The sequence below is a fragment of the Diceros bicornis genome, chromosome 12 (assembly GCF_020826845.1).
Source record: "Diceros bicornis minor isolate mBicDic1 chromosome 12, mDicBic1.mat.cur, whole genome shotgun sequence".
Taxonomy (NCBI): Eukaryota; Metazoa; Chordata; class Mammalia; order Perissodactyla; family Rhinocerotidae; genus Diceros; species Diceros bicornis.
In genome coordinates, this window is record NC_080751.1 from 17125190 (window position 1) to 17151647 (window position 26458).

General features: G+C 40.8%; 1 protein-coding gene across 15 annotated transcripts in view; it reads right to left on the reverse strand.

The window, feature by feature from the left end:
• The window catches only part of DYSF (dysferlin), a 201748-nt gene that overhangs the window by 21957 nt on the left and 153333 nt on the right, over positions 1-26458 (reverse strand). For all 15 annotated transcript variants that reach the window (XM_058550977.1, XM_058550972.1, XM_058550975.1 and 12 more), the window contains 5 exons: positions 9781-9879; positions 2666-2794; positions 2187-2342; positions 1250-1341; positions 87-257 (listed from right to left, as the gene is read on the reverse strand). In XM_058550977.1, coding sequence (XP_058406960.1) covers positions 87-257; positions 1250-1341; positions 2187-2342; positions 2666-2794; positions 9781-9879 — 647 coding nt within the window. The remainder of the gene's footprint in view (positions 1-86; positions 258-1249; positions 1342-2186; positions 2343-2665; positions 2795-9780; positions 9880-26458) is intronic.

Below are 26458 nucleotides of genomic sequence, written 5' to 3' on the forward strand. Positions count from 1 at the left end.
CTTAGCCTAGAGTTGGTACACAGTGAGTGCTCAGTACTCAGGGGTGCGGCTGTGGTCAGAGAAGCAGCCAGCCCCCGTGCACCTACACACAGTAGGTCTGTGGGAGTCCACAGCGAGCCCCAAACTTGGACAGCAGCCTGTTCTCCAGGTCGATGACTGTCTCCCCGATCATTTCGTCCTTGGAGAGGAGGTCATAGTCATAGAGAGCGATCTTCAGATCCTTCTCCAGAGGCAGAGTACAGGTCAGCTCAAACATCCTGCAGGAGGGAGAGGCGGATTGCACGACAACGCCACATCCCAGACGTCCCCGGACACAGCGGGAACTAGAGGCAAGGCTAGAGCAGGAGCTCGAAAGCCATCCCTGGCCTCCTCCTCCCCTCCAGGAGTGGCCCTGCAGTCCACCCCCCTCAGGTCTCGTGGAGCTCGTAAAGCACACACCCACAGCACTCTGCTGGTACTCGGCTTGTCTGAGTGTGTGTGCATGTGTGGGTGTGTGTGCATGTGTGCAGTTTTCCCAAATAATCTGGGCTGAGCATAGAGCAGGTGCCTGCCTGACGGACCATAGAATAAATGAACGAATTGGAACAGAAAGTTAAAACTGAAGTTTCCACGAGGACACCAGGAGGCAGGAGATGTGAAACCTCCAGAGCAAGGCACCAGAGCTCTGGAATTTACCAAGGGAATGGCCTGGGATCCACTTTCGGAACTCTTGGGGCTTCACACCTACTTCCAGAGTGGGATGGAGAGAAGATTTGTGAAGCAATTCCTTTGGAGAGAGCTCCTGCTATGCTCTGAGACCCCCAGCTAACAGTAATGCACCAATATCGATTTCTTAGTTTTCACAAAAGTACCACAATTAGGTAAGATGTTAATGGTGGGGGAAATTGAGTGAAGCAAGTATGGAAATTGTACTATCTTTGTAACTTTTCTGTAAATCTAAAATTATTCCAAAGTAAAAGTTAAAAAAAAAGAGAATAATTAGCAAATGCATGTCTGGGTTTCCATTTAGATTTCTGATCATCACGGTAATTGTTTATGTGTTTAACTAGGACTTTCTGCCAGGACTCAACCTTTGGTGCATGAAGAAGAGCTAGCTGAGGTTATGACCCCTTTGATGTGCAAGATTTAGGAGATACAGCTTTGCTCCAGGACGTGGAGACTTCTCAGTGGCAGCCACATCTCCTCTACTGGGCTGTGGGTTGTCCAGACCGGTACCTCCACCCTAAGACCCCAGCTGCCCCCAACTTACTTTCCAAACACAGGCTCCAGAGTGCAGGGGATGTAGTTATCCTGGTCACTCACTGATTTCTTCCCTATGGAGATCTTGACGTAAGGATCACACTGGAGCAGGAGAAAGAAACACTTAAGTGAAATCACCTTCCCAATACATCTCTGAGGCTTCTTCAGTCCTCTGCCCACTCCCCCACCATCTCCCCACCACCTGACAACCCCCAACTCCTGCCGTCCTTCAAAGCCCCCTCTTTCACTCAGGGCCAGGACTAGAGTGAGACGATGAGGTACCTGCCTCAGGCACAAAATTTAAGGGAGGGCCCCAAAGACTCAGCCATCAAGATAAACAATATTTTGAAGCAATATTTTAAAAATTAAAATCAATACCAACAGTCCATGATGAACAAAATATCAAAATTTTAAATAAAGACAGGATCAGTGTTACTGATTTTCTCTTTTGCCTCAGGCTCCACCATGGCTAGGCAGAGCACGGTTACTTCCACCCTTCCCTCCCTTCTCCCCCCACCACTGAAAGCCCTACAAAGTCCAGTCCCAGCCTATACCTTCGGTGTCTCCTACCCTTATGCCTTATCCTTGTGCTAAACTTACACTAAGCAGTCTTCTCACAAACCTTTGCCGAGATTTTTGACCCCTTCTATGATACTCTCCATCCCAGTCTATCAAAACTCCATCAATCCTTAAGAATCCTATTCCTTCCAGGAAGCCTTCCCCATTATTCCAAAGTCCTGTACTGACTGTGGCCTTTTCTGACCTCCTAGAGTACTTGGCCCTCGATAGAACTCCATCCAGTCACATTTCAGTTTTGTACATGTTTATCTGGTTTCCCCGGCTCACTGTGACCTCCCTGGGGCAGAGATTGTGTCCAGATGCTGCAGCCCATTTGTGCCCCAGCCTGCTGTTTATTCTGGGGGAGGTGAGAGCTCTAGGAATGTTACCTTCCCATTGGGGTCCTTGGGCTGCAGGCCAAATGCCCGGATGACGTAGATGCGGACCAGGCACTCCTGGGGCCCCTGGGCAGCCAGCTGGTGGAACTGTCTTGGGGGCATGGGGATGGCTGGGTCTTCTGGGAGGGGATAAATTTTGAAGAGGCCCTGAAAAGAAAGAGGGGTCAATTTCCATTTTGATTATCATTGTCACCAACACAATCACCACTATGACCATTACTCTCATCTCTGCCAGAGTCATCACCACTGACATCACCAAGCCCAATGTCATTCCATTACTGCCATCAGATTCTGCATCAACAGCATCACCACCACCATCACTACCCCCATCAGCCACATGATCACCAACATCAGCACCATGGTCATTACTGTAATTATTACAATACCCCTGCTCCCGCCCCCTTCACTTTTTGCTGCCATTCCATAGTCTTGGGTCCTCCTGGGTTAGGGACATGTCCTCAAGGACTTACCTTAAATTCCCCAACAACAGACGGGTCTTCCGTCTCCTCCTGAGTCTTGCCCCGGTAGAGCTTGAAGGTGTTACAAAAGTCAGACAGGCCCTCAAAGGCTTCCACATTCTCCAGTTGTGTGTCATAGACCTGCCACATGTGGTACGAGAGACGGGGACAAGGGAAAGAGAGAAAGAAGAGGGACAGCAAAGGAAGAGGAAACAGGACAAGGAGCAGGAAACATGACAGTGTTGGAGTGAAGGATGAGAGACGGGACAGAGGAAAAAGGAGAGGAAAAGGTCAAAAGTGAATTAGAGGGACAAAGGCATAGATGGGGGGAGAGATGGAGGTGAGAGAGGTGGAGAAGCAAAGAACAAAGGCAGAAGTAAAAAGGATGAAAATAGTGGGGATTAAAAAGAGAGAAAGAGAAAAAAGAGAGAGAGACAGTAGAAGGGAGTCAGAGGTGAAGACACTCATTCAGCGCCATAAGGAATAGGGGTTCTAGTTAATCAAATACTCTAGGTACCTGAGAGTCATCGTATAAATGGGTAGAGCATTTTTTTGAGAATAAGGTCACAGTCAAACAAATAAATGAAAAGTTAACTGACTTTTTATTTGAAGATTGAGGCAGAACTCTGGAAAATTCACAGGTCAGCATTTCAAGCAAAAACGTTCACCCTCAAGGATATCCAAATGGCAGGCTACCAAATACCAGGCCAAATATTTTGAACACCACTTTAAATTTGTGAACTCAATTTATTTCATTACTCTCAAACAGCCAATGACTTTTTTTTGTTAGAGCAGTCTTTTCAATTGCTTGGGTTTAAATGAAGCAGGAGTGTTCTATAATAGATGATAGAATGTACCCAAGAAATAGTGATATTGCACAGCTTAACATACACCCTAAATTTGTTATATCGGAAACTGACTGACAAGATACTTCAGGTAAGTTCCTTTCTCATCTTGCTAAATATTATTTCTCATTTAGGCCTAGCTCAAGTTCTATTTCTTCCAAGAAATAATTAATTATGCAAGTGACAAAGATTCATTATAAAAATTAGAAAATATAAAGAAAATATTATCATTGTCTTAAATTCCAATTACCAAAAATAACAACTGATTATTTGGTTAACATTTGGTATGTATCATTTTGAACATTTTATTGCTATATTTATACAGTTGATTTGTTTCAAAGGACCAGTTCTTTGATTTGTCAATTCTACCATTTTCTCTTTTCTAGTTGCTTATTTCTGCTTTTATTTTTATTATTTTCTTCTTCCTACTGTTTTAAGTTTTTTTTCTTTCTAATTTCTTCAGTTGAAGCTTTATTTACTTTGCTCCCTCTTTTCTGATAAAGAAAATACTTACTGATATGAAATTGCCTCTGCTTACTACTGCCTTGGCATTGCCCCGTCTTTTTGATGTATAATGTTTTCATTTTCATTTTCTTGGCATTCCATAATTACAGTTTTATTTTTATTATTTGATCCAAGAGCTAGATGCTTCATTAGTTTTCATTCTTTTGTTTTAAGTAACATAAGTTTTTAAAGCTAAACTTCCTCTGAATGCTGCTTTAACTATATGTTCTAATATGTAGTGTTTTGTCATTGTTTCCCAGATATTCTGCAATTCCAGTTTGCATTTTCTCTTTCACCAAGAATTGTTAAAAGAGAGGTCTGGTTGTTTTTTTAATTTTCCAGATAGAAGAGACTGTTTTGGCTTTTGATCTCATCATTAACTTCTAATTTTATGGCCTTATAACAAGAAAAAATTGTCAGTGGTATTGCCAGTTTTTGAAATTTATTAAGGTTTTCTTCATGGCCTGTTACATGGCCAATTTTTGTAAATGTGCCATAGGTGTGGTCTCTGTTTTCAGGCTACCGGGTTCAATCAGGTTAATAATCATGCCCATCTTCTATATCGTCTCATATTTTTGTCCCCTTGATCTGACATGAACTGAGAGAAGTGAATTGAAATCTCCCCCTACCTACTAGCGTATTTCTATTTCTTCTTCTATCTCTTGCAATTTCTGTTTTGTAAATGCTGATGAATTATTTAGCACATAGATATTCTCATAACCGCCATATCTTGAAATTGCACCATTTCACATCCCAAAGTGAGTCCCTGTCTCATTTAAGTTTGAGGGCTGAATATCCTCTCATCTAGTATTAAAATTGTGACTTCTGCTTTCTTTTCATTTGCATTTGCGTGGCACACATTTTCCCAATCTTTTGTTTTCAACCCTTATGAATCTCTTTATTTTAGAGCTACATTTTGCTTTGAGATCTGATTTAAATTTCATGATTAATATGACATGTATTGATATGACAGATATGTTTGGTCTGGTTTTACATTTATATTATATTCATATAGTCATAATATATTTATTTCACATTTTCTAGTTTCATAGATTTTTTTTTAATCTTTGACTGCTTGGTCTGTTTTCTGTGTGTGTGTATGTGTGTGTAGTTCTTCCAATAGCTAGGATGCCCTGAGTTTATGTTCTAATATTATTATAAATTTATACATACTAATAATACTCTTAGTCCTCTATGTCTTCAGGGACAGTATTTATGAGTTCTCTACTATAGCAATGATAAAATAATCAAATCTTATCTCCCTCTCTCTCCCTCTCCATCACCTAGTTATAGACAATATTGTCTATCTCAACATTTACCTTTGCACTGTTTGCTTATAATTTGCTTATACTCCTTTTAGATGATTTTCCAATTTTAAATAATATTTGTCAATTCTATTTATTCTATAATATGGCAATCAGTGTCCTTACTCTGTATCCCATCCTCTATCCTTCTCCACCTAATTTTTTTCAGTTTTTTCATGTCCACATTTTCAGCATATTTGATATTTATATTCTGTGCTGTTAGCCTAACCCTTCCACTTGTTTACATTTTAGGTCTAAAATATGGTCACAACCAATCCTTTTGTTACAGTTCTCCCAGTTATGTCCTAGCTGAAAGAGCTCCTAGACGAACTCTAGTTCACCCTCTAGGAGCCCCTAAGGACAGGCCCATGGGAACCACATCACCTAGTTCCTGAATATGCCACCTGGGTGTCTGGAGCCTTTATGCTTGAAGAGCAGCTTGGCTGAATGTAAAATCCTCAGGTCACCCTTTCTTTCCTTGATGACCTTACACATGGTGCTTTACTGTCTTTGGGTACTAAATGTTGTAGAGAAATTGAGCCACTTTGATTTATTTCCTATTTTAAATTATTTAATTTTGGGGGGATAGGTGGGAAGGAGGTATGACTACCCAAAGAATTCTTTCTTTATCTCTCAAGTCCAATAACTGTACTAAGATATGTCTCAGGGTTGACCAAACTGGGTCCATTTTTCCTGACACACAGAAGACCTTGTCATATGTATCTTCAAGTATTCTTTCATTTCAGTGAAGTTTTATTAAGCGATTAAATGTTTATTTGTTTTATTTCATTGTTTTGGTTGTCTCCCTCAGAGACTCCAATTATGCAAATGTTAGATCTCCTTTCCTTGACTTCTCTATCTGTCATTTTCTCTTTATTCTCTTATGACTCTTTACTTCCATTGCATTTTGCTTACTTTTATCATTTCTGTCCTCCACACCGTTACTGTGTTTTCAATGTGGCCGTGCTGCCCTCTGCTCCTTCGGTTTCGTGCTTTCTTCTTCTTTCCTGAATCCTACTGGCTCCTATTTCATCTCTTCTCATCTTGTCATCCCTTGAGTTCTTTCATTCCTCTTGCATTCTGATTGCCCTATTTCTGAAAAGTTCACAGCAAAATACTTCATCTCATCTGCTCCTTGGCAAAATTTTTCTAGTGGGTATATATCTACTTCTTTTGGTTAAGTTTTGATTTATATTTTCTCTTCTTTTTTTCATAGTATTTTTCAATTAATGCTGTGCTATTTCTTTTATTATTACTTGTCACTAAATGTGTTGGATTTTCCTAGACCTGTTATTTCCTTTGTTCCCATCACAGAGGCAGCCTGCTTCCTGCAAATATGGCTCATCTGTGTGATCCTTGTGTAGCTCCACCTTCTCTGCTTCTCTGAACCAAACAAGGTCTAAGAGGCTTTTGTCTCCAGCCTAAACCCATCTCCAAATTTCCCATGTCCGTTGTTATGAACATGGGATATAACTTTCATATTTTATAGTGAAACCTCAATTTCAAGAACTATATTTTTTAACTACTTAGTATGAAAATTTTCAAGCACACACAAAAGTAAAGAGAATAGATAATAAGCCCCCATGTACCTACGACCCATCTTAAATAATTATCAACATTCTTTTATTAGGAAGTAGGGGGTTTTCTGAGACCTGCTACAGCTACCACCTTTCATCATTTTCAAGCATCTTCTCTTCATTTACTGCCAAGTGGCTTCTACCCAATCTTGGCTGGCTTTGGACAGCCCTTCCGTGTATTTTGGAGTCTGCGGGTTTTATTTGTTTCCAACTTTTACTGAAAATGGAGTTTGTGGGTTTGAATGATTTCCAGGAGAAATGGGGAAAAATGCTGACTTATGCAGCCATGTTCATACTGGAAGTCCCAATAAAATACTTTTTAAATTTCCAAGTGGTCGGTCTTTTTGTTTAAACTTTTGTCATTAATTTCTCATTTTATTGCATTTTAATCTTTCTTGTATGATTTCTGCTTTTGGTAAAATTACTAAACTAATATGTGATCAAATTTTGTAAGTGTTCTCTGAGCATCAGGCAAGAATGCATTCTTTATTTTTTTAATTATTTTTACTCTATTTTACAGCCACTTTTGATGTAGCTTAAAAAACACTTACCTTTTATTCAGATCTTTTATTTCCTTATTTATTTATTTATTGCCTGTTTCATCCATCTAGGAGAGAGATGCATGAAAATCCCCACTGCAACTTTAATTTCTGTTATTTCATGCCTTTATTTGTGTTAAGCATTAGTTTATATATTCCTATCCATTTTTGCTTTAAGTATTTCTAAGCTTTATTATTCTGTGCATAAATGTTTGGGAGTTTTTTCATTGAGATGTATATCTTTTATTTATATAAAACACTCTATTTTGTGTCCTTTGCTTTTTACTTTAAATTCTGTTTCTCTTTTGTTTGCACTTACCTTATTTTGTTTGCCAAAATATTTGTTTTTTTAGCCATTCTAACTGGTACTGTTTTAGACGTGTCTTTTAAAGACAATATAATGAATTTTGACTTTTGATATAGTCTAAGAGTCCTTATCACTTAATAGGAGAGTGTAATCCATTTTTATTTATTAGGAAAACTAATATTTTTATTCTTTTTCTATTGTGTTTTCCTATGATTTCTATTTTTCAATGCTTTCTTGCTGTATCTTTTGTTTTCTATCTTTTGCTATTGAGACTGTGAGTTGCTTTTTTCCCCTACACTAGTGATTTCCAAAACATGTTTTTTTCTCCACCCATTTTCTCCATAATGCTACAGGCTATTTTTCAAACTCATATTGTTGGTGGTGGTTTTCTTCTATTTACTTATCCTTAAAGGACCAGCATTCCTTCTAGGTCTGGTTTTCACCCTCAGAAACAGGTTGAATGCATTTTATTTTGGAACAGCCCATTTTCACTTAGAAACTGTCAGAGATCTCCCCAGAGAGGTCAAGCTGGAGGGCTGGGTGCCAATTCAGCATCCGGCAACTGAGGGAGAAGCAAGGTGGCCAGGGCCATGGGCCACGGGCCACCCTGGCAACAGTCCTCATTCTTACTTGGTTTTCTCATTTTTTGGCAAGGCCACAGTACCACATGCCAGACCTAATGTGTCGGACCTTCTTCCTGGTACACAAATAGTTCTGTCTCTTTGCCCAACCTCACACACCCAACTACCAAGTCAGTGAAGAACTTGCTGCCTGAGGAGGCCTGTGCCTTTGGAGCCACTGCTGCCGCCTGAGGCCTCGTCTCTGTGCATCCAGGTCTCCACGCACAGTTCACCCAGAAGCCTCCAGTGTATCATACACAACTCTTGCCACCTTGTAAAATCACCCACAGAATGTCCACCAAAGGTTTTCAGCCAGCAGAATCACCTGAAGGCCCAGGCCACCCACTCCTCCAACCAGCCTCAAACCTCCTTCATCCAGTCCCTTTGGAACTTGGAGAGTTCCTGGGCCTTTCCCAGGGGTCTGGCAGCCTTTGCCCACCTCTTGCTCTCTAAGTAGGGCTGCCAGATTCAGCAAGTGAAAGTAAATGGACACTCAGGTAAATTTGAATTTTGGATAAACAACAAATAATTGTTAGATACATCTTGTGCAATATCTGAAGCATACTTATACTAAAGTATTATTCATTGTCTCAAAATTTGTGTAACTGAGTATCCTGAATTGTATCTGCAACCCTCTCCAGGACACTATACAACTCCTTTGGCAAGTAATTTTGAGTCACCTCTGATTATCTTTTTTAAAAGTAGTCTACTTTTAAAAAGCGTAATTGTATTTGTGGAATTTCCTTAAAATACCAGAATTTGGCTGACTCATCCCTGGTTTTGTGTTTTGTGTTTTTTGTTTTCATTTCCACAGCAACAGAGTTTACCATATTTTTATATTTGCTAGGTAATTGCTACTCAATTATAGGGGCGGGGGAATCAGAGGTACATTCTCATGCTGACTTGCCTTTTTATTTTAATACAAATTTTTTATTATAGAAAAGTTCATATAACTTTAAAAGAGACAGAACAGTATAACAAATCCCTAGATTTAACAATTTAATCTCCAAGCTTTAACAATTATCAATATTTTGCCATTTCAAGAATTTTTAATATTTTGAAAATCTATCAAAGGGCCACCCACACCATCTATCATCACCCCAACTTCTTCTTTTTTTGAGCATTTTAAAACAAATCTCAGGCATCATTTCACCCATAAATACTTCAGTATTTTTCAGCATTCTTCCAAAAATACTTTCTTGGTTATCCCAGCCCACAATGACTTCTTCCTCTAAATCATTGGGTGACATTTCTCAGCTCAATTAATTCATGAGGATACATCAGTCCTCAGGCACCAAATGAGGAGACATACATATATATATGCAAAGGAGGAGACAAATATATGTATTTTCTTTCTGTTGCATCTCCCACTGCCCGTCACATGCACCCAGGGGCTGCTGCACTGAAGAGAACATTTTCAAGAGGCCTCACCTTTAGAGTGTCAAAGTCCTTCTCCAAGTAGGACCCGCACTTTTCCCTCTCCCCTATCGAGGCAAAGAATTTGCTCCACCAATCAATGAACTCCTCCTCCTGAGTGGGTAGAAAGAAAGAGACCACTTCAGAATCTGAACTTGCCAAGCATGGTCCTTCTGGACTGGACCCCAAGCAAGGCCGATGGGCTGGCCTGGACTTCAAAGCTCTCCTGTGGGGTGAGTTCAGGGGAGCAGAGAGCTGGAACTCTCCGCCTCTCCAGGGGCAGACTGCACAGACTGGAGGGAAGGTTTTAACACCTGCTTGGTACAGAGAGGCAGAGGCTCTAGCCCTGGCTCTGCCCACCATTCATTGTATGATTCTGTTAAGCTCTCAGGGCCTCCCTTTTCCTTTCTGCGAAATGGGCATAATCATCACGGTACCCCCTGCATTCCAGGGACATACTGAGTCTAAAATCAGAGGGTACATAGGATAATTTTGGGGGGGGGGAATGTCAATAATATGTTATTTATAAATAAAATGCAGTAGACCCAGGAAAACTCAGACCCCAAAGAGCTGTCCTGCCCCTACCCGGATCCTAGGAAAAAAAGAAAACATCGGAAATCAGAACTTAGCCTCTCCCAAAGACAAATCAAGGCAGAGTCCCTGAAATTCAACACATACTAAGTGCCCATCACTCAAAAGACACTATGCTAAATGGGGGAAACTTGGTGAGAAGAAAGGAAGTTTGTGACAACACACTCTCTTCCCTTCCCTTCCTCCACTTACTCTTGTTTGTAGGAAAAGGTGGACAGACCTATTGAGGCACACACTGGTCTCCCCTCCTTTTAACTCCTCCTGCACATGATATGTCTACAGGCCCTTTTTGCTCTGGTGTCTAGAATGCTCCTCCAGCTGTGTCCTGTCTAGGTGTGTGTGTCCTGTCACCCACGGAGTCAGCAAGCCCCCTGCAGGTGGGATTGGTCACTCTTCCCTAGGCCTCCCCAAAAACCCACCCAGGCCTGGGCACTCTCTCTGTGCCTGTCAGTGCCACTGAAGCTCAGCCAGTTCAGTGGGAAGGGCCAAGGACAAGGTGTCAGGAGAGCCCCTTCTGGGACTCGCTTTCCTCCTCTGTATGAGGGGATGAGCTAGATCTCCCAGGAGCCTGCCCGAGTCTACACAATGAACTGAATGCCTATCCTGAGTTTCTGGAAATGCTGGTGCCTCCCTTTAAACCAACGTCCCGCCCTTTGAGTCCCGGCTTATTAAGGGTGAGCACCAGGAGGCAGGCCAAGGGAACCTGAATGGCATGATGGAGAGAGGGTGGAAGGAGGTTCTCAGAGTCTCCACCCATCCTGCAAGTGTGGCCCGAACATCCTCTGTGTGGCCAGAACGTGGTCCCCAAACACAGCACAGAGAATGGGCGCCAGAGTAAGGCCTTGTCTGCAGAGAGTCACTGTCTGACCAACTTACCAGGAAGGTCTTCTGCAGCCAGGAGAGAGGAAAAGAGGTCCAGGTGGGTTAAGATACAGGGTGGCAGAGCTTTCTGACTTGTAACCACTCTAGAAAATGCCAGCATAGAGCAAGACAGACCCTAACCTTGATGTTTTAAGTTCATTTTAAAGAAAAAGATGCCAAGGATGAATAAACATACACAGACATACATGTCAGACTCACACAGTCAACAACATACAGAAAAATATATTTACACAGACATGCCCAAGAGAGATGTATATGCTGAAACGCGCATATAACCCCCAAAAGACACACATTAACACACAGGCAAATATGGACACACAGGTAGAAATGGTTAGAATGGAATTCAGTTGAGCTGTTTGATTCCTCCTAAGTCGTTATTTTCTTCCCCAGCCCAGATACTTCAAACTTGAGTTTATGACTCAGACTCAGAGTCAGGCATAAAGAGGAAACAACCTGTGTGTTTTGTACAAAGAAATGACAGGAACACAACAGTTGTGGGAAAGTTATTACACTTCCCTCAGTCTTGAAAAACCAAGTAAGTTAAAAAAAAAAAAAAAGAATATGGAGACAGAGAATCTGAATAATACCATTAACAGTGTCAATTAAATAGACGAACATTATGTAATCTAAAAACAGAAAATATACCTTCTTTTCCAGCACCATTGGAGCACTTAGAAAAAAATTAAAAGCCACAAAGCAAATCTCAATAAAGCCCAAGGAATAAACACATTATCAGTCACATTCTCTGACCTTAATGCAATAAAACTAGAAACTAATGAGAAATTTAAAAATTAAAACTCTCAACCTTTTAGAAATTTAAAGGCATGCTCTTAAAACTCTTCCGAGTCAAAGTAAAAAACAAACTAAAATCACAGATACTTAGAAAATACCAACAGGGAGAGGAGTATGCCCCCAAATTTGTGGGTGGTAGCCAAGTCTGTATTCAAAGGAAGATTCTGTCCTTTGCTTTTATGCAAAAAGAATGAAAATAAATAATCTGATAACTCAAGAAATTAGAAAGAGAAAAGCAGGAAGACCAAAATTTGAAAATGACAAGTAAAAATTAATACATTAGAAATATATTAGAAATATCAATATTACAATTGTTAATTAAACCGCAAAGCAAACTTTCAAAAGACCAATAAAATAAACATTTATCAAACTTAATGTTATAAAGTAGGCACACCATTAGGAATGAGAAAGATCAAATAAAGAGATATTTGAGAGATATTTGGGGAGAATATTTAGGAGATATTTGGGGAGAATAAAAATATTAAGTGATTTATCTACACCCTAACCAATGAGAAAACCTTGGAAAATCGAGATGAAGTGGATAATTTTCTAGAAAAATGTAAATTGCCAAAATTGATTCAAAAGTAATAGAAAACATGAAGAGATCAGTAACCCTGAAAGTGGAAGAGATCTCAAAGAACTACCTCCAAAAAAGACACCAGGCCAAGATAGCTTCTTTGGGGGAAAACTATATCGGTCTGTCAAAAAACAAATCATTCTTTGTTCCACAGCATAGAAAAAAGATGAATTTTCCTCATGAAGCCTGACGACCACCACCATACACACACACACACAGATTAATTCCATTCCTAAACAGAGATGTAAAGATCCTAAATAAAATACTAACAATAGATTGCAGCAGTAGATCTGGCATGGTCAAGCCAGATTATTCCAGAATGCAGGAGTGGCTCAACATCACTGAGTAAGGAGAGAAAACCCACATGAACACCTATAACAAACATTTGCAAACTATGGCCCACTGGCCAGCCTCCTGGTTTTGTAACTTAAATATTGTCTGTGGCTGCTTTTCAGCTACAACAGCAGAGTTGAGTAGTTGTGACAGAGAGCTTATGTCCCCAAACCTAAAATATTTATTGTCTGGCCATTTAAGAAAGTTTGCCATCCCTCGACCTATAACATGCAAAAAAGAAGAGGGGGCAGAAAGGGGTGATAAAATTGTTCAATTATTCCTAAATGAAACTCTCAGTGAATGAAGAATAAAAGGAAGCTTTCCTAGCATTATAAAAAATATCTTAAAGCAATAGCTAGCATTGTGCTTAATCGTACCAGGCTTTCTCCCTTCTGGGCTGTTGTACACATTCCCGCCTCAGCCAGTAATTTGCATGCAATATGGACATAAACAAGCAGTAAATCAGGGTAGTTGGGAGCCAGAACTTGGAAGCCAGACTGGTAGGGTTCAAATCCTGCCATTCCCAGCTGTGTGACCTTGAGCAACTACTTCTCTGTGCCTCAATCATCTTATCTGTAAAATGGAAAAATAATCGTATCAATTTGATAGAGTTATCATGAGGAATAAAGGAGTCTATATGTACATGGTGCTTAAAAAAGTGCCTGGCACACAAGTGCAATCTAAGTGTTTACTGCTATTACTGACAACAGTATTGTTTCTCTTGTGTGGACCAGGTTAGCTTCTTGGCCAAGGGCTCTCACACACTGCCAGCAGGAGCATAGCCAGCCACAATCTTTCCAGAAGCCAATTTGACTGCATGTTTCCACAGCCTTAAAAATGTGCATACACTTTGACCCATCACTCCTGTTCTAGAAATCTATCCAAAGAAAGTAATCATAGATATGCATAAAGATTTAACTTCATTTATAATAGTGAAATATTAGAAACAACTTAAGTGTCCAACAATAAGGAATTGTTTGGGTAAATTGTACAACCATGTGATTAAATGCTATTACACAAGATTAAAAAAATGATGCTGTAGAAATATATTTATTCACGTGGCAAGTTATCCACAACTGATGAGATTTACAAAGTGTTAAAAAATGAATAACGTGATTTCATTTTAATAAAAGGATCAAGCCCCAAAAGTTCACAGCAATTACCTCTGAATGATAAGATTATAATGTTTTGTTTATTCCTTTTATTTTTGTGTATCACTCAAAATTTTCTAATTTTTCATTGTGTACATGTATTTCTCACATAATTTTAAAAATTAAAATTTTTAAAATAAAGAACAATAGCAAGATGCTTTAAAACACACCACCAAGAAAGTGAAAAGATAATTCACAGGATGGGAGAAAATATTTGCAAATTATATATCTGATAAGGGATTTGTAACCAGAATATATAGAGAATTCATACAATTCAATAATATAAAGACAAATAATCCAATAAAAAATGAGCAATGGATTTAAATAGACGTTTCTCCAAAGAAGATACACAAATGGCCAATAAGCACATGAAAAGATGCTCAACATCACTAGTCACCAAGGAAATGCAAATCAAAACCACAATGAGATATCACTTCACACCCACTAGGACGGCTATAATCAAAAAGTCAGATAGTAACAAATGTTGGTGAAGATGTGGAGAAATTGAAATGCTTACGCACTGCTGGTGGGGATGTAAAATGGTGCAGTCACTTTGGAAAACGGTCTGGCACTTGCTCAAAAGGTTAAACAGAGAGTTACCATACAACCTAGCAATTCCACTCCTAGTTTTATATCCAAGAGAAATAAAAACTTATGTCCACACAAAAACTTGTACATGAATATTCACAGCAGCATTATTCATAGTAGCCAAAAAGGAGAAACAATCCAAATGTCCATCAACTGATGAATGGATAAAGAAAATGTGATATCTCCATACATGGCACATTATTTGATAATAAAAAGCAAAGAACTGATGCATGCTATAACATGGATGAACCTTGAAAACATTACGCTAAATGAAAGAAGTTAATCACAAAAGACCACATATTGTATGATTCCATTTATATGAAATGTCCAGAATAGGCAAAGCTATTGGGACACAAAGTAGAATACTGGTTGCCTAGGGCTGGGAGTGGTTGGGAGGAAATGGGAGATGACTGCTCTTGGGTACAGAATTTCTTTTTGGAGTGATGAAAATATTCTAAAATTGATTATGGTCATGGTTGCACAACTGTCCATATACTAAAAATCACTGAATTGTACACTTAAATAAGGACTTGTAGTTAAGTGGATTATCTCAATAAAACTGTTAAAATTAAAAAGAACAAATGATCAAATACAAGTATATAACTGCTACCAAAAGAACAAAAGCAGGAATCTCAAATATTTATTCTAAGGAAATGGAAATATGAGTTAAATATTTTTTTAAAGAAAAAGCAATTGACCACCAAACAGGACCTAGATCTGACCACACCTAGTTTTCCCCAAGAACTTCTCTTGGCTGCAATTTCCTCCTCCCTCAAAGTCCCAGGTGATGTCTAGTAGCTGGTGCTCCTCAAGCAGACACATGGCTGGTGAGGAGCACAGCCCGGGGACCTTCCTAACTCCTGGTGACACCAGCCGGCCTGCTACTGTCCCCCTTTTCTTCCCGCATCCCACAGGGAAACCCTCATCTAACTGACCTCGTCCTTGGCAAAAATTATACATGCCACAGAATCCTACCTGACATACTAACTAGTTTATTTTTTGCCCCTACAATCCTTTGTTGACCTCTTTGTCCTTCTTCACATCTAAACTCCCTTGCCCCTCTCTTGCTCCATTGTACTCTGGCCAACCCATCCTGGGTTTAAATCCAGCCCTTCCCCTACAGCTCACCAGCCCCATACAACCAAATGTGACTGGAGGAAAATAGCAAACCAGTTGCTGATGGCACTCAAAGTTCACATCACAGCCTCAAGTGGCCCCAGTGCTGTCCGTCCACCCCAACTCAGCTTCCTGGTCCTTTACTCTTCCCTGTCCTAACACCCCCATTCAACGCCTTCTCCTTTCTCCTCGGACCTCTAACTCCTCCCCCCATCATCATTCTTGGCAAGTGACCCTCCTTCCTCTTTGTCTTAGAAAACAAAAGCAACCAGAAGAGACCTCCCTCAAGCCCCTGCAGCACTCACACCACATCCTACCTTCCCTCCTGTTACGTGGAAGGTGCTCTGCTTGCACCTCGCCCCAAGACCAACCCCTGCACTCATGCCCTGGGTCCCATGCCCTCTGGCCTCCTCAAGGACATCACATTCTCCTTACCCTCTCTTGCAGCATCCGACTTCCCTCTCTACTGGATCATTCCCTTCAGCATTCAAACGTGTGACACTAGTTCCCCATCATTTAACAAAAAACTCTCTAACCATGCTTTCTCTTTTAACCACAAACCCAGGGCTCCGTGCTCAGATCTCTTCTCCTCTCCACCCACTCTCAGTCCCCTGGGGTTCTGCTCGAGTCTTACATCTTCAAATAACACATACATTGATGAGTCCCAAATTGAGCTCTCTCCAACCTGAATGACTCCTCCAGCTGCCCATTTTACATCTCCTACTGGACATCTTCTCAAATATACCGTGTCCAGAATCCAGTTCCTGATCATCCCCCATCCACCCGCTCCTTCCACAGTCTTCTTCATGCCCCACATTCGATTCATCGGCAAATCCTGTTGGTGCCACCTTCACTACATATTCGAATCAAACCACTTCTCCCCTAACACTACCACCTGGTCCCCCATCATCTGGATTATTGCACCAGTCTTCTAACTGGCCTCCATGCTTTCACCCTTGCCCCCAAATCTATTCTCAACACAATAGCCACACACATCAGAACACGTCACCTCTCTGTGCAAATCCTTCCAATGATTTGCCAACTCACTCAGAATACAGCTAAAGCCCTTACAACAACAACAAGCTGAAGTCTCTCATGATCAGGCTCTCATACCTCCCTGATCTCATGTCCTTCCACTTTCTTCCTCATTCACACTGCTCCAGCCACAGTGACCTTCCTGGCCCTTGAAAATTTCCAGCACCTTCATGCTCTTCTTATGGCAGGAACTCAATTCCTCCAACAAATCCATGGGTCACTTCTTCACCTCCTTCAAGTCTCAACTCAAATGGAATCTGTTTGACCCTCCTTATTCACCATATTTTAAATCACAACACCCCCTCCCAGCAATTCTCATTCCTCCTTCCTTGCTTTTTCTCCCTAGCAATTATCTCCTTCTGACATTCCATATACTTTATTTAGGTATTTGTTTATTGTGTCTCTTCCCCATGAGGGCAAAGATCTTTGGATCTACATATTTGGAGTTCAGTAAATATTTGATGGATATATGAATGCCTAAACAGCAGAGAGCGGGGGATCCTTGGCTTTTAAATTTCTAAAGGCAGATAATGTGCCACCAAAAAAACAGTTTTAAGAGAATGTTTTTTCCAGCCAGTTTTCCCACCACATACAGAGGAGATGAAAGTTCCTCCACACTCCTTTCATGGAGAGGAAGCAAGAACTAGAGACTTGCGATGGTTTCTGATAAGGCACCCCCACATTCTGCCCCCCAGGTTAGCTCCAAAATATATATGCAAGAGATAGCTCCATAATTTTGGGGATCTGGTAAGTAGCAGCCACCCAGAAGTTTCCAGAGGAATTAGGGCTTGGGGCACTTGGCAGATGTCTGCAGGGGTGTTATGGGAGAGGGAGCCTTCAGCGCTTCCTGTGGACCCCAGAGTGTCATGCAAGAGCTGCCAAATTGTACCACACTCCCCAGAAGGGCTTGAAAGTTGGTCAAAAGAGAGCGAGCCAGGGTACCTGAAAGGGTCTTGTAGCCGAGATAACAAGACATCGTCTGTATGGTCTGTGTGCCCAGAAATCAGTGGGCCTATAGATCCAGGGCGGACACATGCTGGCCACCAGGGGTCCCTCCCTGTGGAGGTCATGACCTTAGGGAAGTCCAGCCCAGAATTCAGCTGCCTCCCAGCAGTGACGACAAGGAGGAAAAGCCCAAAACTGACTAAGCTTAAACCTAAACTATTGAAGAATGCCAAGGCTTTTCTGCCATCAGGAAAACTGTGAGCTCCAAAGAGAGATGAAGTTGAATTACAGAAAAGTGAAGTCATATTTTTAAGGCACTCATGGATGTGACTTGAAAATATCATTCCTGCTATTTCACTAATCTAACTTCTGATGGAGTTATTTCAAACCCACTTCTTCCTTCTCTTCCTCAGGAAGTCCAAGAATAAGTTAACACACCCATAAGAGCAAGCCCCACTGAAACAGGATGGCCGTTCCATGTCCTAACCCAGATGTGCCAAAGCCAACCAGCCCTCTGATGTTAGTGGAATCCCATAATCCAAAGCTCCAAAAGGGAAACGGTCATCTGTTCTCTAATCCCAAGTGTGCTCCTGACCTCGTTTGGCAATAGCTAAGCATCCAGTCCTGGAACACGGCAAGGAGGAGAAACAAATGCAAAAGGCTTGATGGTTGAAGTGTCATCTCGGGCTTTAGCAGGAAGTCTGGCCATTAAAACTTTGCTTCCCCATGCCCAAGGTTCAAGGCCCCTCATCGTTCAGCCAGTGAAGCAAGTAAGTCTGATCAAGGAATGGACTGGCGGCCTCTCCAATTTCAGCTAATAGCCAACATTCAGTTCCTGAGCAACCAGAGCCATGTAACAAAGACACGCTTCTCCAGGCTTGATCCAGCCTAATGGGCACCCTAATCTCTCTGAAGACCCGAATCAGCACGGCACATTTCGAACATTTAACCTCCCATTTTCATTCAGTGGGCCTAACGCATTTCATGAACATGGGGAGCAAAATTGCCAACAGTAACTCTAAGCCTGCCTTTCTGTGAAGTGAGGAAAGTTGGGGGGAGGGGAGAATGTATCACTTGTGATCTCTCCCCAGGATGACCATTTGAATCAAAGAGACAAGTTCCTGGTCAAGTTTATGTATCACCAAGGTTATAAAGTTAAACCCTGGGTCACTATGTGGAACTCTACACTCACTTCTAAAAAAGAAGTCCATTATTTTTTATAATCTTAAGCAGGCCTTCACTGCCTGTGTCAACCCAGAGGTAGACATCCTAGACTGTGTTGAAAGTAATTTGTCTCTTAGCACAAATCATTATCATCAAGATAGTTATAATATTATTAACCCAACACTGGGGTTATTGCAAGGCTGTGCGTTGATGTCTGCAAAGAGACTTTATGGCCTGTAAAGTTGACCATGATAAATGTTCTTGTTGATATTGCCAACATCATCAGTTTGATCCCCAATACTGTTGCCCCAAAGCTCGACATCTGCATCATTGGAATAATGATACGATGATTCCTCTAATTCTTTAACTAATGTTCTGAGGTTTAAGAAGCTATTTGCTCACATACACACTAATACAAACACAGATGTAACATACAAGTACTTATGCCTATATGTAGACAAGACAAACCCCCAAACATGCAAATACCCCAATTTCAAACCTATCCCACCCTATGCATACTAAACCCCTCATGCCCCCCAAAACCACACAAGCATATGCCCACAGCCAGCTACCACGTTGATTCAGCAGAACTCTACACACTCATAACAAAAATCACTTAATTATTTCCACAAGTGGAACACTGGGGTTTCAACCTCTTGTTGACACTCCCTGAAGTCCTGCCTCCATGTCTGTTGAAGGGATCCTTACTCTGCTTGCTCTGACTTCAAGCTGGACCAACAGAGGTGGGAGAAAAGGGAAGACATTTAACCGAAATGCTGAATTGCTTCCAAAAGGCCCGGTGAATAAGTGTGTCTGAAATCTAGCAGTCAAGCAGACGGTGAGCAGAGAAGGATCAGGACCTGATAATTTAACTATTGGCCTGTTCCAGATGGGGGACCCGAATGGGGTGGGGTATCCATGGGGAATCCCAGCTTGCTGGCTCTCTCCCAACTCAGGAGCCTAAGGTAGACACATGGGCCCATGACTTGCTCCTCCGAGGATGGCATGACCACATGTACCCATGCAGAATGCCCAGAGGAATGGAATCTATTCAGTAGGGTGAATGAAAGGAGATCCCATCAGAGTCTTCAAACCTGGGAAGAAAGCAATGAGACATCACCAATTCAGAATTTGTGATGCCTCCAACAGGGCCCGGGCAAAAGCTTACCTTACCTTCATTCTGCTTATGTGGGCAGTTTTGCTTAACAATGGTTCCAACAATCTACTTAAGAGAAAAACTATTTTTGAAAGCCTTCCCAGGACTGCAGAAGCATTCATCAGACTACAGACACTAATCTTAGTTATCTCAAATTCAATTTTAAAAATATTTTGGGAGAGCCTACTATGTGCCAAAATCAACCACTTTCTAGTTACTGTGTGCATTTTCATACACAAAATCACATTACTTTTCAAATATTTTATATTTTGAACTTGCTGCTAATTCAATCTGGTTTCCCCATGTCTCAGTGAATGCGAGGGAGGTGTTGAAGACACTGGGTTGGTTAAAAGGCTTCACTGAGCATCCTCCTTGTACTCAGCAGTGAGCACTGCACCAAGTTTCAAGCACTGTTTTGACCCAAGCTGGGGGGTGGGAAGGGACAGGGACAATGACAGGACCAATTAGGGTAGAAAGGCATTAAATTAGACCTCAGAGAGAACTTCCTGTCCTATAGATTTCTCAGGAAAGCCGAAAATTTCCCTCTGGGAAGAGATGAACCTTTTCTCTCTGGATGGGAAAACAGGTCCCTCATGGACCAGGGAAGGACCTCTTGGGAAGAAGGGAGTATGGCAGGGTGGAGCAGAGGCAAGGAGGCTGGTTGGAGGGGCCTGGGGCCTCCTCTTCCCTGATGAGGCCTTGGAGTTTGCCAGACAAGTTTCACCCTGGGCTGTCCCCCCTGCAGTGTGCATCGAGGGAGGAGGGGTGCACCCCCGAGGAGACCACAAGAATGCCAAGCAGGGGAAAGGCGCCCGGAGCCAAGGGCTCCGGCAACAAGGATCCAATATCGGCGGGTGACTCCAGCCCCCGTAACAGGAGAGACCGTAAAGTATGTGCTCTGCTTCCCAACCAGCAAACACAGCAAATAACCAATTACTCCAAATAGCTAACAGATTTCGGCTCTGATTTCCCTCCCTTGCCTCCCCTGTGCCTTCACTTGTCATTTGATGGGCGATTTGTATTTGCTCTGAGAAAATGAGAGAAGGAATGACTCACAAAGGAAGGTCCAGATTACACACAGTGACAGGCATCAAACCTCCCTAATCAGAACTAATGGGAGTAGGGGGGAGGCCAGGCTGCCCTGGCAACACATCTGAACCAGAGATATTTTTAAAGAAGTACAGTTTTGTTACTTTCAAGCACATACAGTAATTCTCGCTAAAGCAATATTGCCAAATACATGTCCTGAGGAAACCTACTTTAAGGAGAAGATAAGTATCCTCCTAATTAGCCCATATGATATATACAAAAGTACAGGTAACACCATAAATGTTATTAAAGCTAAAATACTCCCCCTCAAACTCGAGTTCAGAGGTGCAATCATGAAGTTCTGAGACAAGCTGCCTCGGATGCCTTCTGGAAACGCTTCCTCACTTGGGAGCCACACCCTGTAATTGATTCCTTTGCTCAGAAAACCTTTGCTTCAAAGTTTCTGGATAAATTGTTGTCAGCACTCATGAGCTGCAATAAGGCATTCCCTCCAAAACTTGGAAGTAAGGGAAATAGGGCTGTCCTCAGAGAATCGGACCATGAAACGAATGCACAGCGGTTCAGAGCAAGGAGAGGTGAAATCACCTCCAAGGGGAAGAGTGGCTTCCACTAAGCTTTAGCCGTAAGTGAGTGCGTTGTGTTACTACATCTAGAGACAGACATGTCAGTGAAAACTAGGAATTGCTCAGTCCTGGAAATACAGAAGAGGAGTAAGGGTTGACTATTGACAGCTGTTCACACCAGCATCATTAGGGGAGAGGGTGCTGGAGCTTAGGGACTAATGCTGTCCCTGCCTTTGGACATGGATGCATCAGCCCATCTCAGACAGCTGCCACTAAATTTCAAATCACAGAACTCTCTTTCTTCATTCTGATTCTTCACTCATCTCCAATCACAATTTGGCTTCCCAATTGCTGAGTCTAGAGAAAGACCACGGGCTGGACCACTATCCAAAGTCACGTCCCCCAGGCAGAAGTATCACTCACTGTAAACTCATAAACTAGCAATCTCGGGCCGGCCCTGTGGCTTAGCGGTTAAGTGCGCGCGCTCCGCTGCTGGCGGCCCAGGTTCGCATCCCGGGTAAGCACCGACACACCGCTGCTCCGGCCATGCTGAGGCCATGTCCCACATATAGCAACTAGAAGGACGTGCAACTATGACATACAACTATCTACTGGGGCTTTGGGGGGAAAAAATAATTAATTAATTAATTAAAATAAAAAGAAATAAATAAATAAACTAGCAACCTCGGTTTAGAAACTTGAGTAATATGCATCCAGCCCTAAGAATATTGACCCATCAGGGGTCTGAACTCACAAGGTTGAGAGTCCACCCAGCCAAGACTGTACAAACTTAAGTAAGGTAACACCTTTACTTGGATCTGTTGGGAGAGAGTCAGCTCTCCTTTACTTAAGAAACGCCTACCAAGAAATGCCTTGCGTGGTCCACACGCAAGGGCTGTGGCCCTGACCTGGCTGGCTAACGCCTGACTGCCACAAGAAACAGAAAATAAACTCTTCAGCCCGGTAGAAAAGCCTCTCATCCTGCTTTCCTTCTTACTTCTCCCACCCTGCTGGATACCTAACTGGCAAGGTAAAATTATAGCCACCTTAGACTGTTTCCTTCTTCCTTCGACCTGAGTTTGAGATTAGAAGAGGGCCCATGCACTAATGGACAGAACCATCTGAGCTCCCAGTACCTGACAAGCAAGGACTCTCCTCTGTAAGGACAGACAGGAAGAAGACATTAAGGTTCCAAAGAAGGGGAGCAAGATGAGGACTAAGACAAGCGTCATGTTAAAGAGGTGAGTAAAAAACAGAAGAAAACAAATGACTAATTTATGCTCATAGGAAGTCTCAAGAGGATGCCACAAACAAAAAGTTAGAGTATGCAGTCCTGAAGGCAACACAACCTGCATGAAGGCAAACACGACTATCAAATTTAAAACTATAGTCAAGACATTGATTTCTAGCAAAATGATAAACCAGAGGACCAGAGGAACCCTCCAAGTAAGAACACTTAAATTAACAGATAAGGTATCTTTAAAATCCTTTTTGAATGCATGACTGAGCTGATGGGACTATAAAGAAAATCTTTGGAGGCAAATGAGAAAGCAAAAATCCAGAGAAATAAGGAGACAGAATGCAAACTAGCTGTGGGGTCCAAAAAGCCCAAGTCAAACATTTAGTTTTAAGTGAATCTGGGTTTGTAGTGTTTCCAGGCATCTGGTAAAAGTAAACACATATCCTCTCCGAAAGAATGTGACTTTCATCCAGGCCTCAAAGAACTCTCCGATAAAATTCCAAGAAACATGAGTTCACAATCGAAAATAGTGAGACACATAAGGAACAAGGCACCATGAGCAAGAGTCAGCTAGGAACACCAATGGCAGGTCAGACCTGTTAGGACAACAGAAAGCAGAACTGTCAGCAAAGGACTTTAAGAAAAATCTGTTTAAAAAAATAAAAGGGATAAAAATATGGCAAGAAAACAAAAGACTTTCAAAGATAAACAAGCAGATTTAGGGGAAAAAAGAACTTTTAGAGATAAAAATACAATACTTAAGACTAGAAACTCAACCAATCAGGTTAAATAGCCATTAGAAACAACTAAAGACTTCGTGAACTAGAAGATATATCTTCAGAAATTAGCCAGAGTGCAACAGAAAGAAACAAGAAATAGCAAAGAAAGTTTAACTGACATAGAGAATAGAGAAGATCCACCACAGAGCTCATCAGAATTCCAGAAGGAAATGACAGAGATAATGGAGAACATGTAATATTCGAAGAGATAATGGTTGAGAACTATCCAGAACTAACTAAAAAGACAAAAACAGGGGCCGGCCTAGTGGCATAGTGGTTGAGTTTGCACGCTTTGGGGGCTTGGGGTTCACAGGTTCAGATCCCAGGTGCGGACCTGCACACCACTTATCAATCCATGCTGTGGCAGCATCCCATATAAAGTAGAGGAAGATGGGCGTGGATGTTAGCCCAGGGCCAATCTTCCTCAGCAAAAAAGAGGAGGACTGGCAGCAGATGTTAGCTCAGGTCTAATCTTCCTTAAAAAAAAAAAAAAACAGTCCTCAGATTTAGGAAGTCAAAAGAGAGTGAAATCATATCTTCAAAGTACTGACTGAAAATAAGTGTCACTGAAACTAGCATTTCCAAAATAAGTGTGAAATTAAAATATTTTCAAACAATAATTTAAAAATGAGAAAGTTTACAATGAACTGGTCCTAATTATAGAAATGTCTAAAGGTTCTACTTCAGGAAGGAAGAAGATGACCTTAGGAGAAAGAAGAATGATATGCGAAAAGAAATAGCAATTGTGGATCCAGCTAAACGAAAAATAGATTACTTAAAAAATAATATTGCTTTTAAAATGTAGTTTATAAAGGTAGAACTAAAATATTGAACTAAAGTTTGTAAATTGATAGGTGACTGGAATTAAAGCATTCTAAGTTTCTTGTAATATTCTAGAGGAGGCTATAAATACCAATTAAATTTAGACTTTGCTAAGTTGAATATCCATGTTAAAGTTTCTATACTAATCACTAAAGGAACAGAAACAATGTATAGTTTTGAAACTGAAAAGAGAAGGAGGAATGAAAAGGGGGAGGGGAGTTGATCTTTTAATCCAAAAAGGAAAAAATGAGGAAAAAAAAAAAGGGGCAGCACTAACAGAGATGCAAAAGAAGATGGCAGAAATAAATCCAAATATATCAGTAAACATAGTCAATATATTTGGGTCTCCAATTCTCTAGTTAAGGAAAAATATTGTCAGAATGCATTAAAAAAACCCCGAATCCATCTATTTGCTATTCACCAGAGAGACACCTAAAACATAAAGTCACAGAAAAGCAGAAGGTAAAAAGATAGAAAAAGATATACTAGGAAAATACTAACGAAAAGAAAACTGGTACAGCTATATTATTAACATGAGACAAAATAGACTTTAAGGCAAAACTCATTAGTAGAGATTTAAAAAGGCAGAAGACTGGAGGTTAACCACATATTGTTAAAAGATTCAATTCTCTAGGAAGATAGAAGAATTCTAAACTTGTTTGTGCCTAATAACACAGCATCAAATATATAAAGGAAAAGAAGGCAGAATCATAAGGAGAAACAGACAAATATCACATTAAAGCAGGATGCTTTAATATACCTCTGTCAGAAACTGATTAACCACATACACACAAAATCAGAAGAAAAACAGATTTGAATAACACAATTAACAAGTCTGATCTAAAAGGACATGTTATATGTAAAACACATTTGGAGAATACACTGCTTTTCAAGCACACACAGGACAGATACAAATATTGACCTTGTACTAGGTCTTAACAGCAAGAGTCAAGTCATTTCTAGGAAACATCACACACAGACCACATTCTCTGAATCACAGTACAGTTAAGCTAGAAACCAGTAACAGAAAGACAACAAAACTAAGTTAGGAACTTCTAAAACAGATTTTTAAACAATTCAGCTGTCAAAAAGAAATATAACAGAAGTCAGAAAATACTCAGAACTGGAAAATAACAAAAATACCACTTATCAAAACCTGCAGGATGCGTACAGCAGCACTTAGAGGGAATTTTATAGCCTCCAATGTTTACACTAGAGAAGAGGAAAGTTTGAAACTTGATTAACTAAGCGTGGCACTTAAGAGGTTAAAAATATAATAATTCCTGCCAAAAATAGAAGGAAGAAAATAATAAAAAAAAGAAATTAATAAACTAGAAAACAAAGAAGCAATAAAAGATCAACCAAGCTAAAAATTGGTTCTTTGAAAAGACTAAAAAAAAAATTCTGACAAATTCTGGCAAGAATAATAAAATATAGCCTTAGGAAAGAAAAGGCACATAACTAGACAGAGGAGAAAATTTTTTGAAAAAGTAAGAACTTATTATGAAAAATGTTGTGTCAATAATTTTTAGGAAGAAATGGATAAATTCCTATAAAACATAAATCACTAAAAGTGACTCACATAGAAACAGAGAATCTCAAAGGCCCTTTAAACATTTTTTAAAATTGCATCAGCAGTTTAAAATATCCCCAAGAAGAATACTAAGTCTAGACAGTTTTATAAATGAATCTACCAAACATTCAGGCAACAGATAATGTCAATCTTTTGTCATTCATTCAGGGACTAGAAAAAGAGCAGATATGCCCCCAAGTCATTTTATAAGATTAGTATTTTCTAGATACCAAAACCTGAAGAGAACAGTATCAGAAAAAGAAACTTCAGGCCATGATCACTCATAAAAATTGATGCAAAAAAAATTCCTAAACCAAACTTTTGCAAACTGAATCT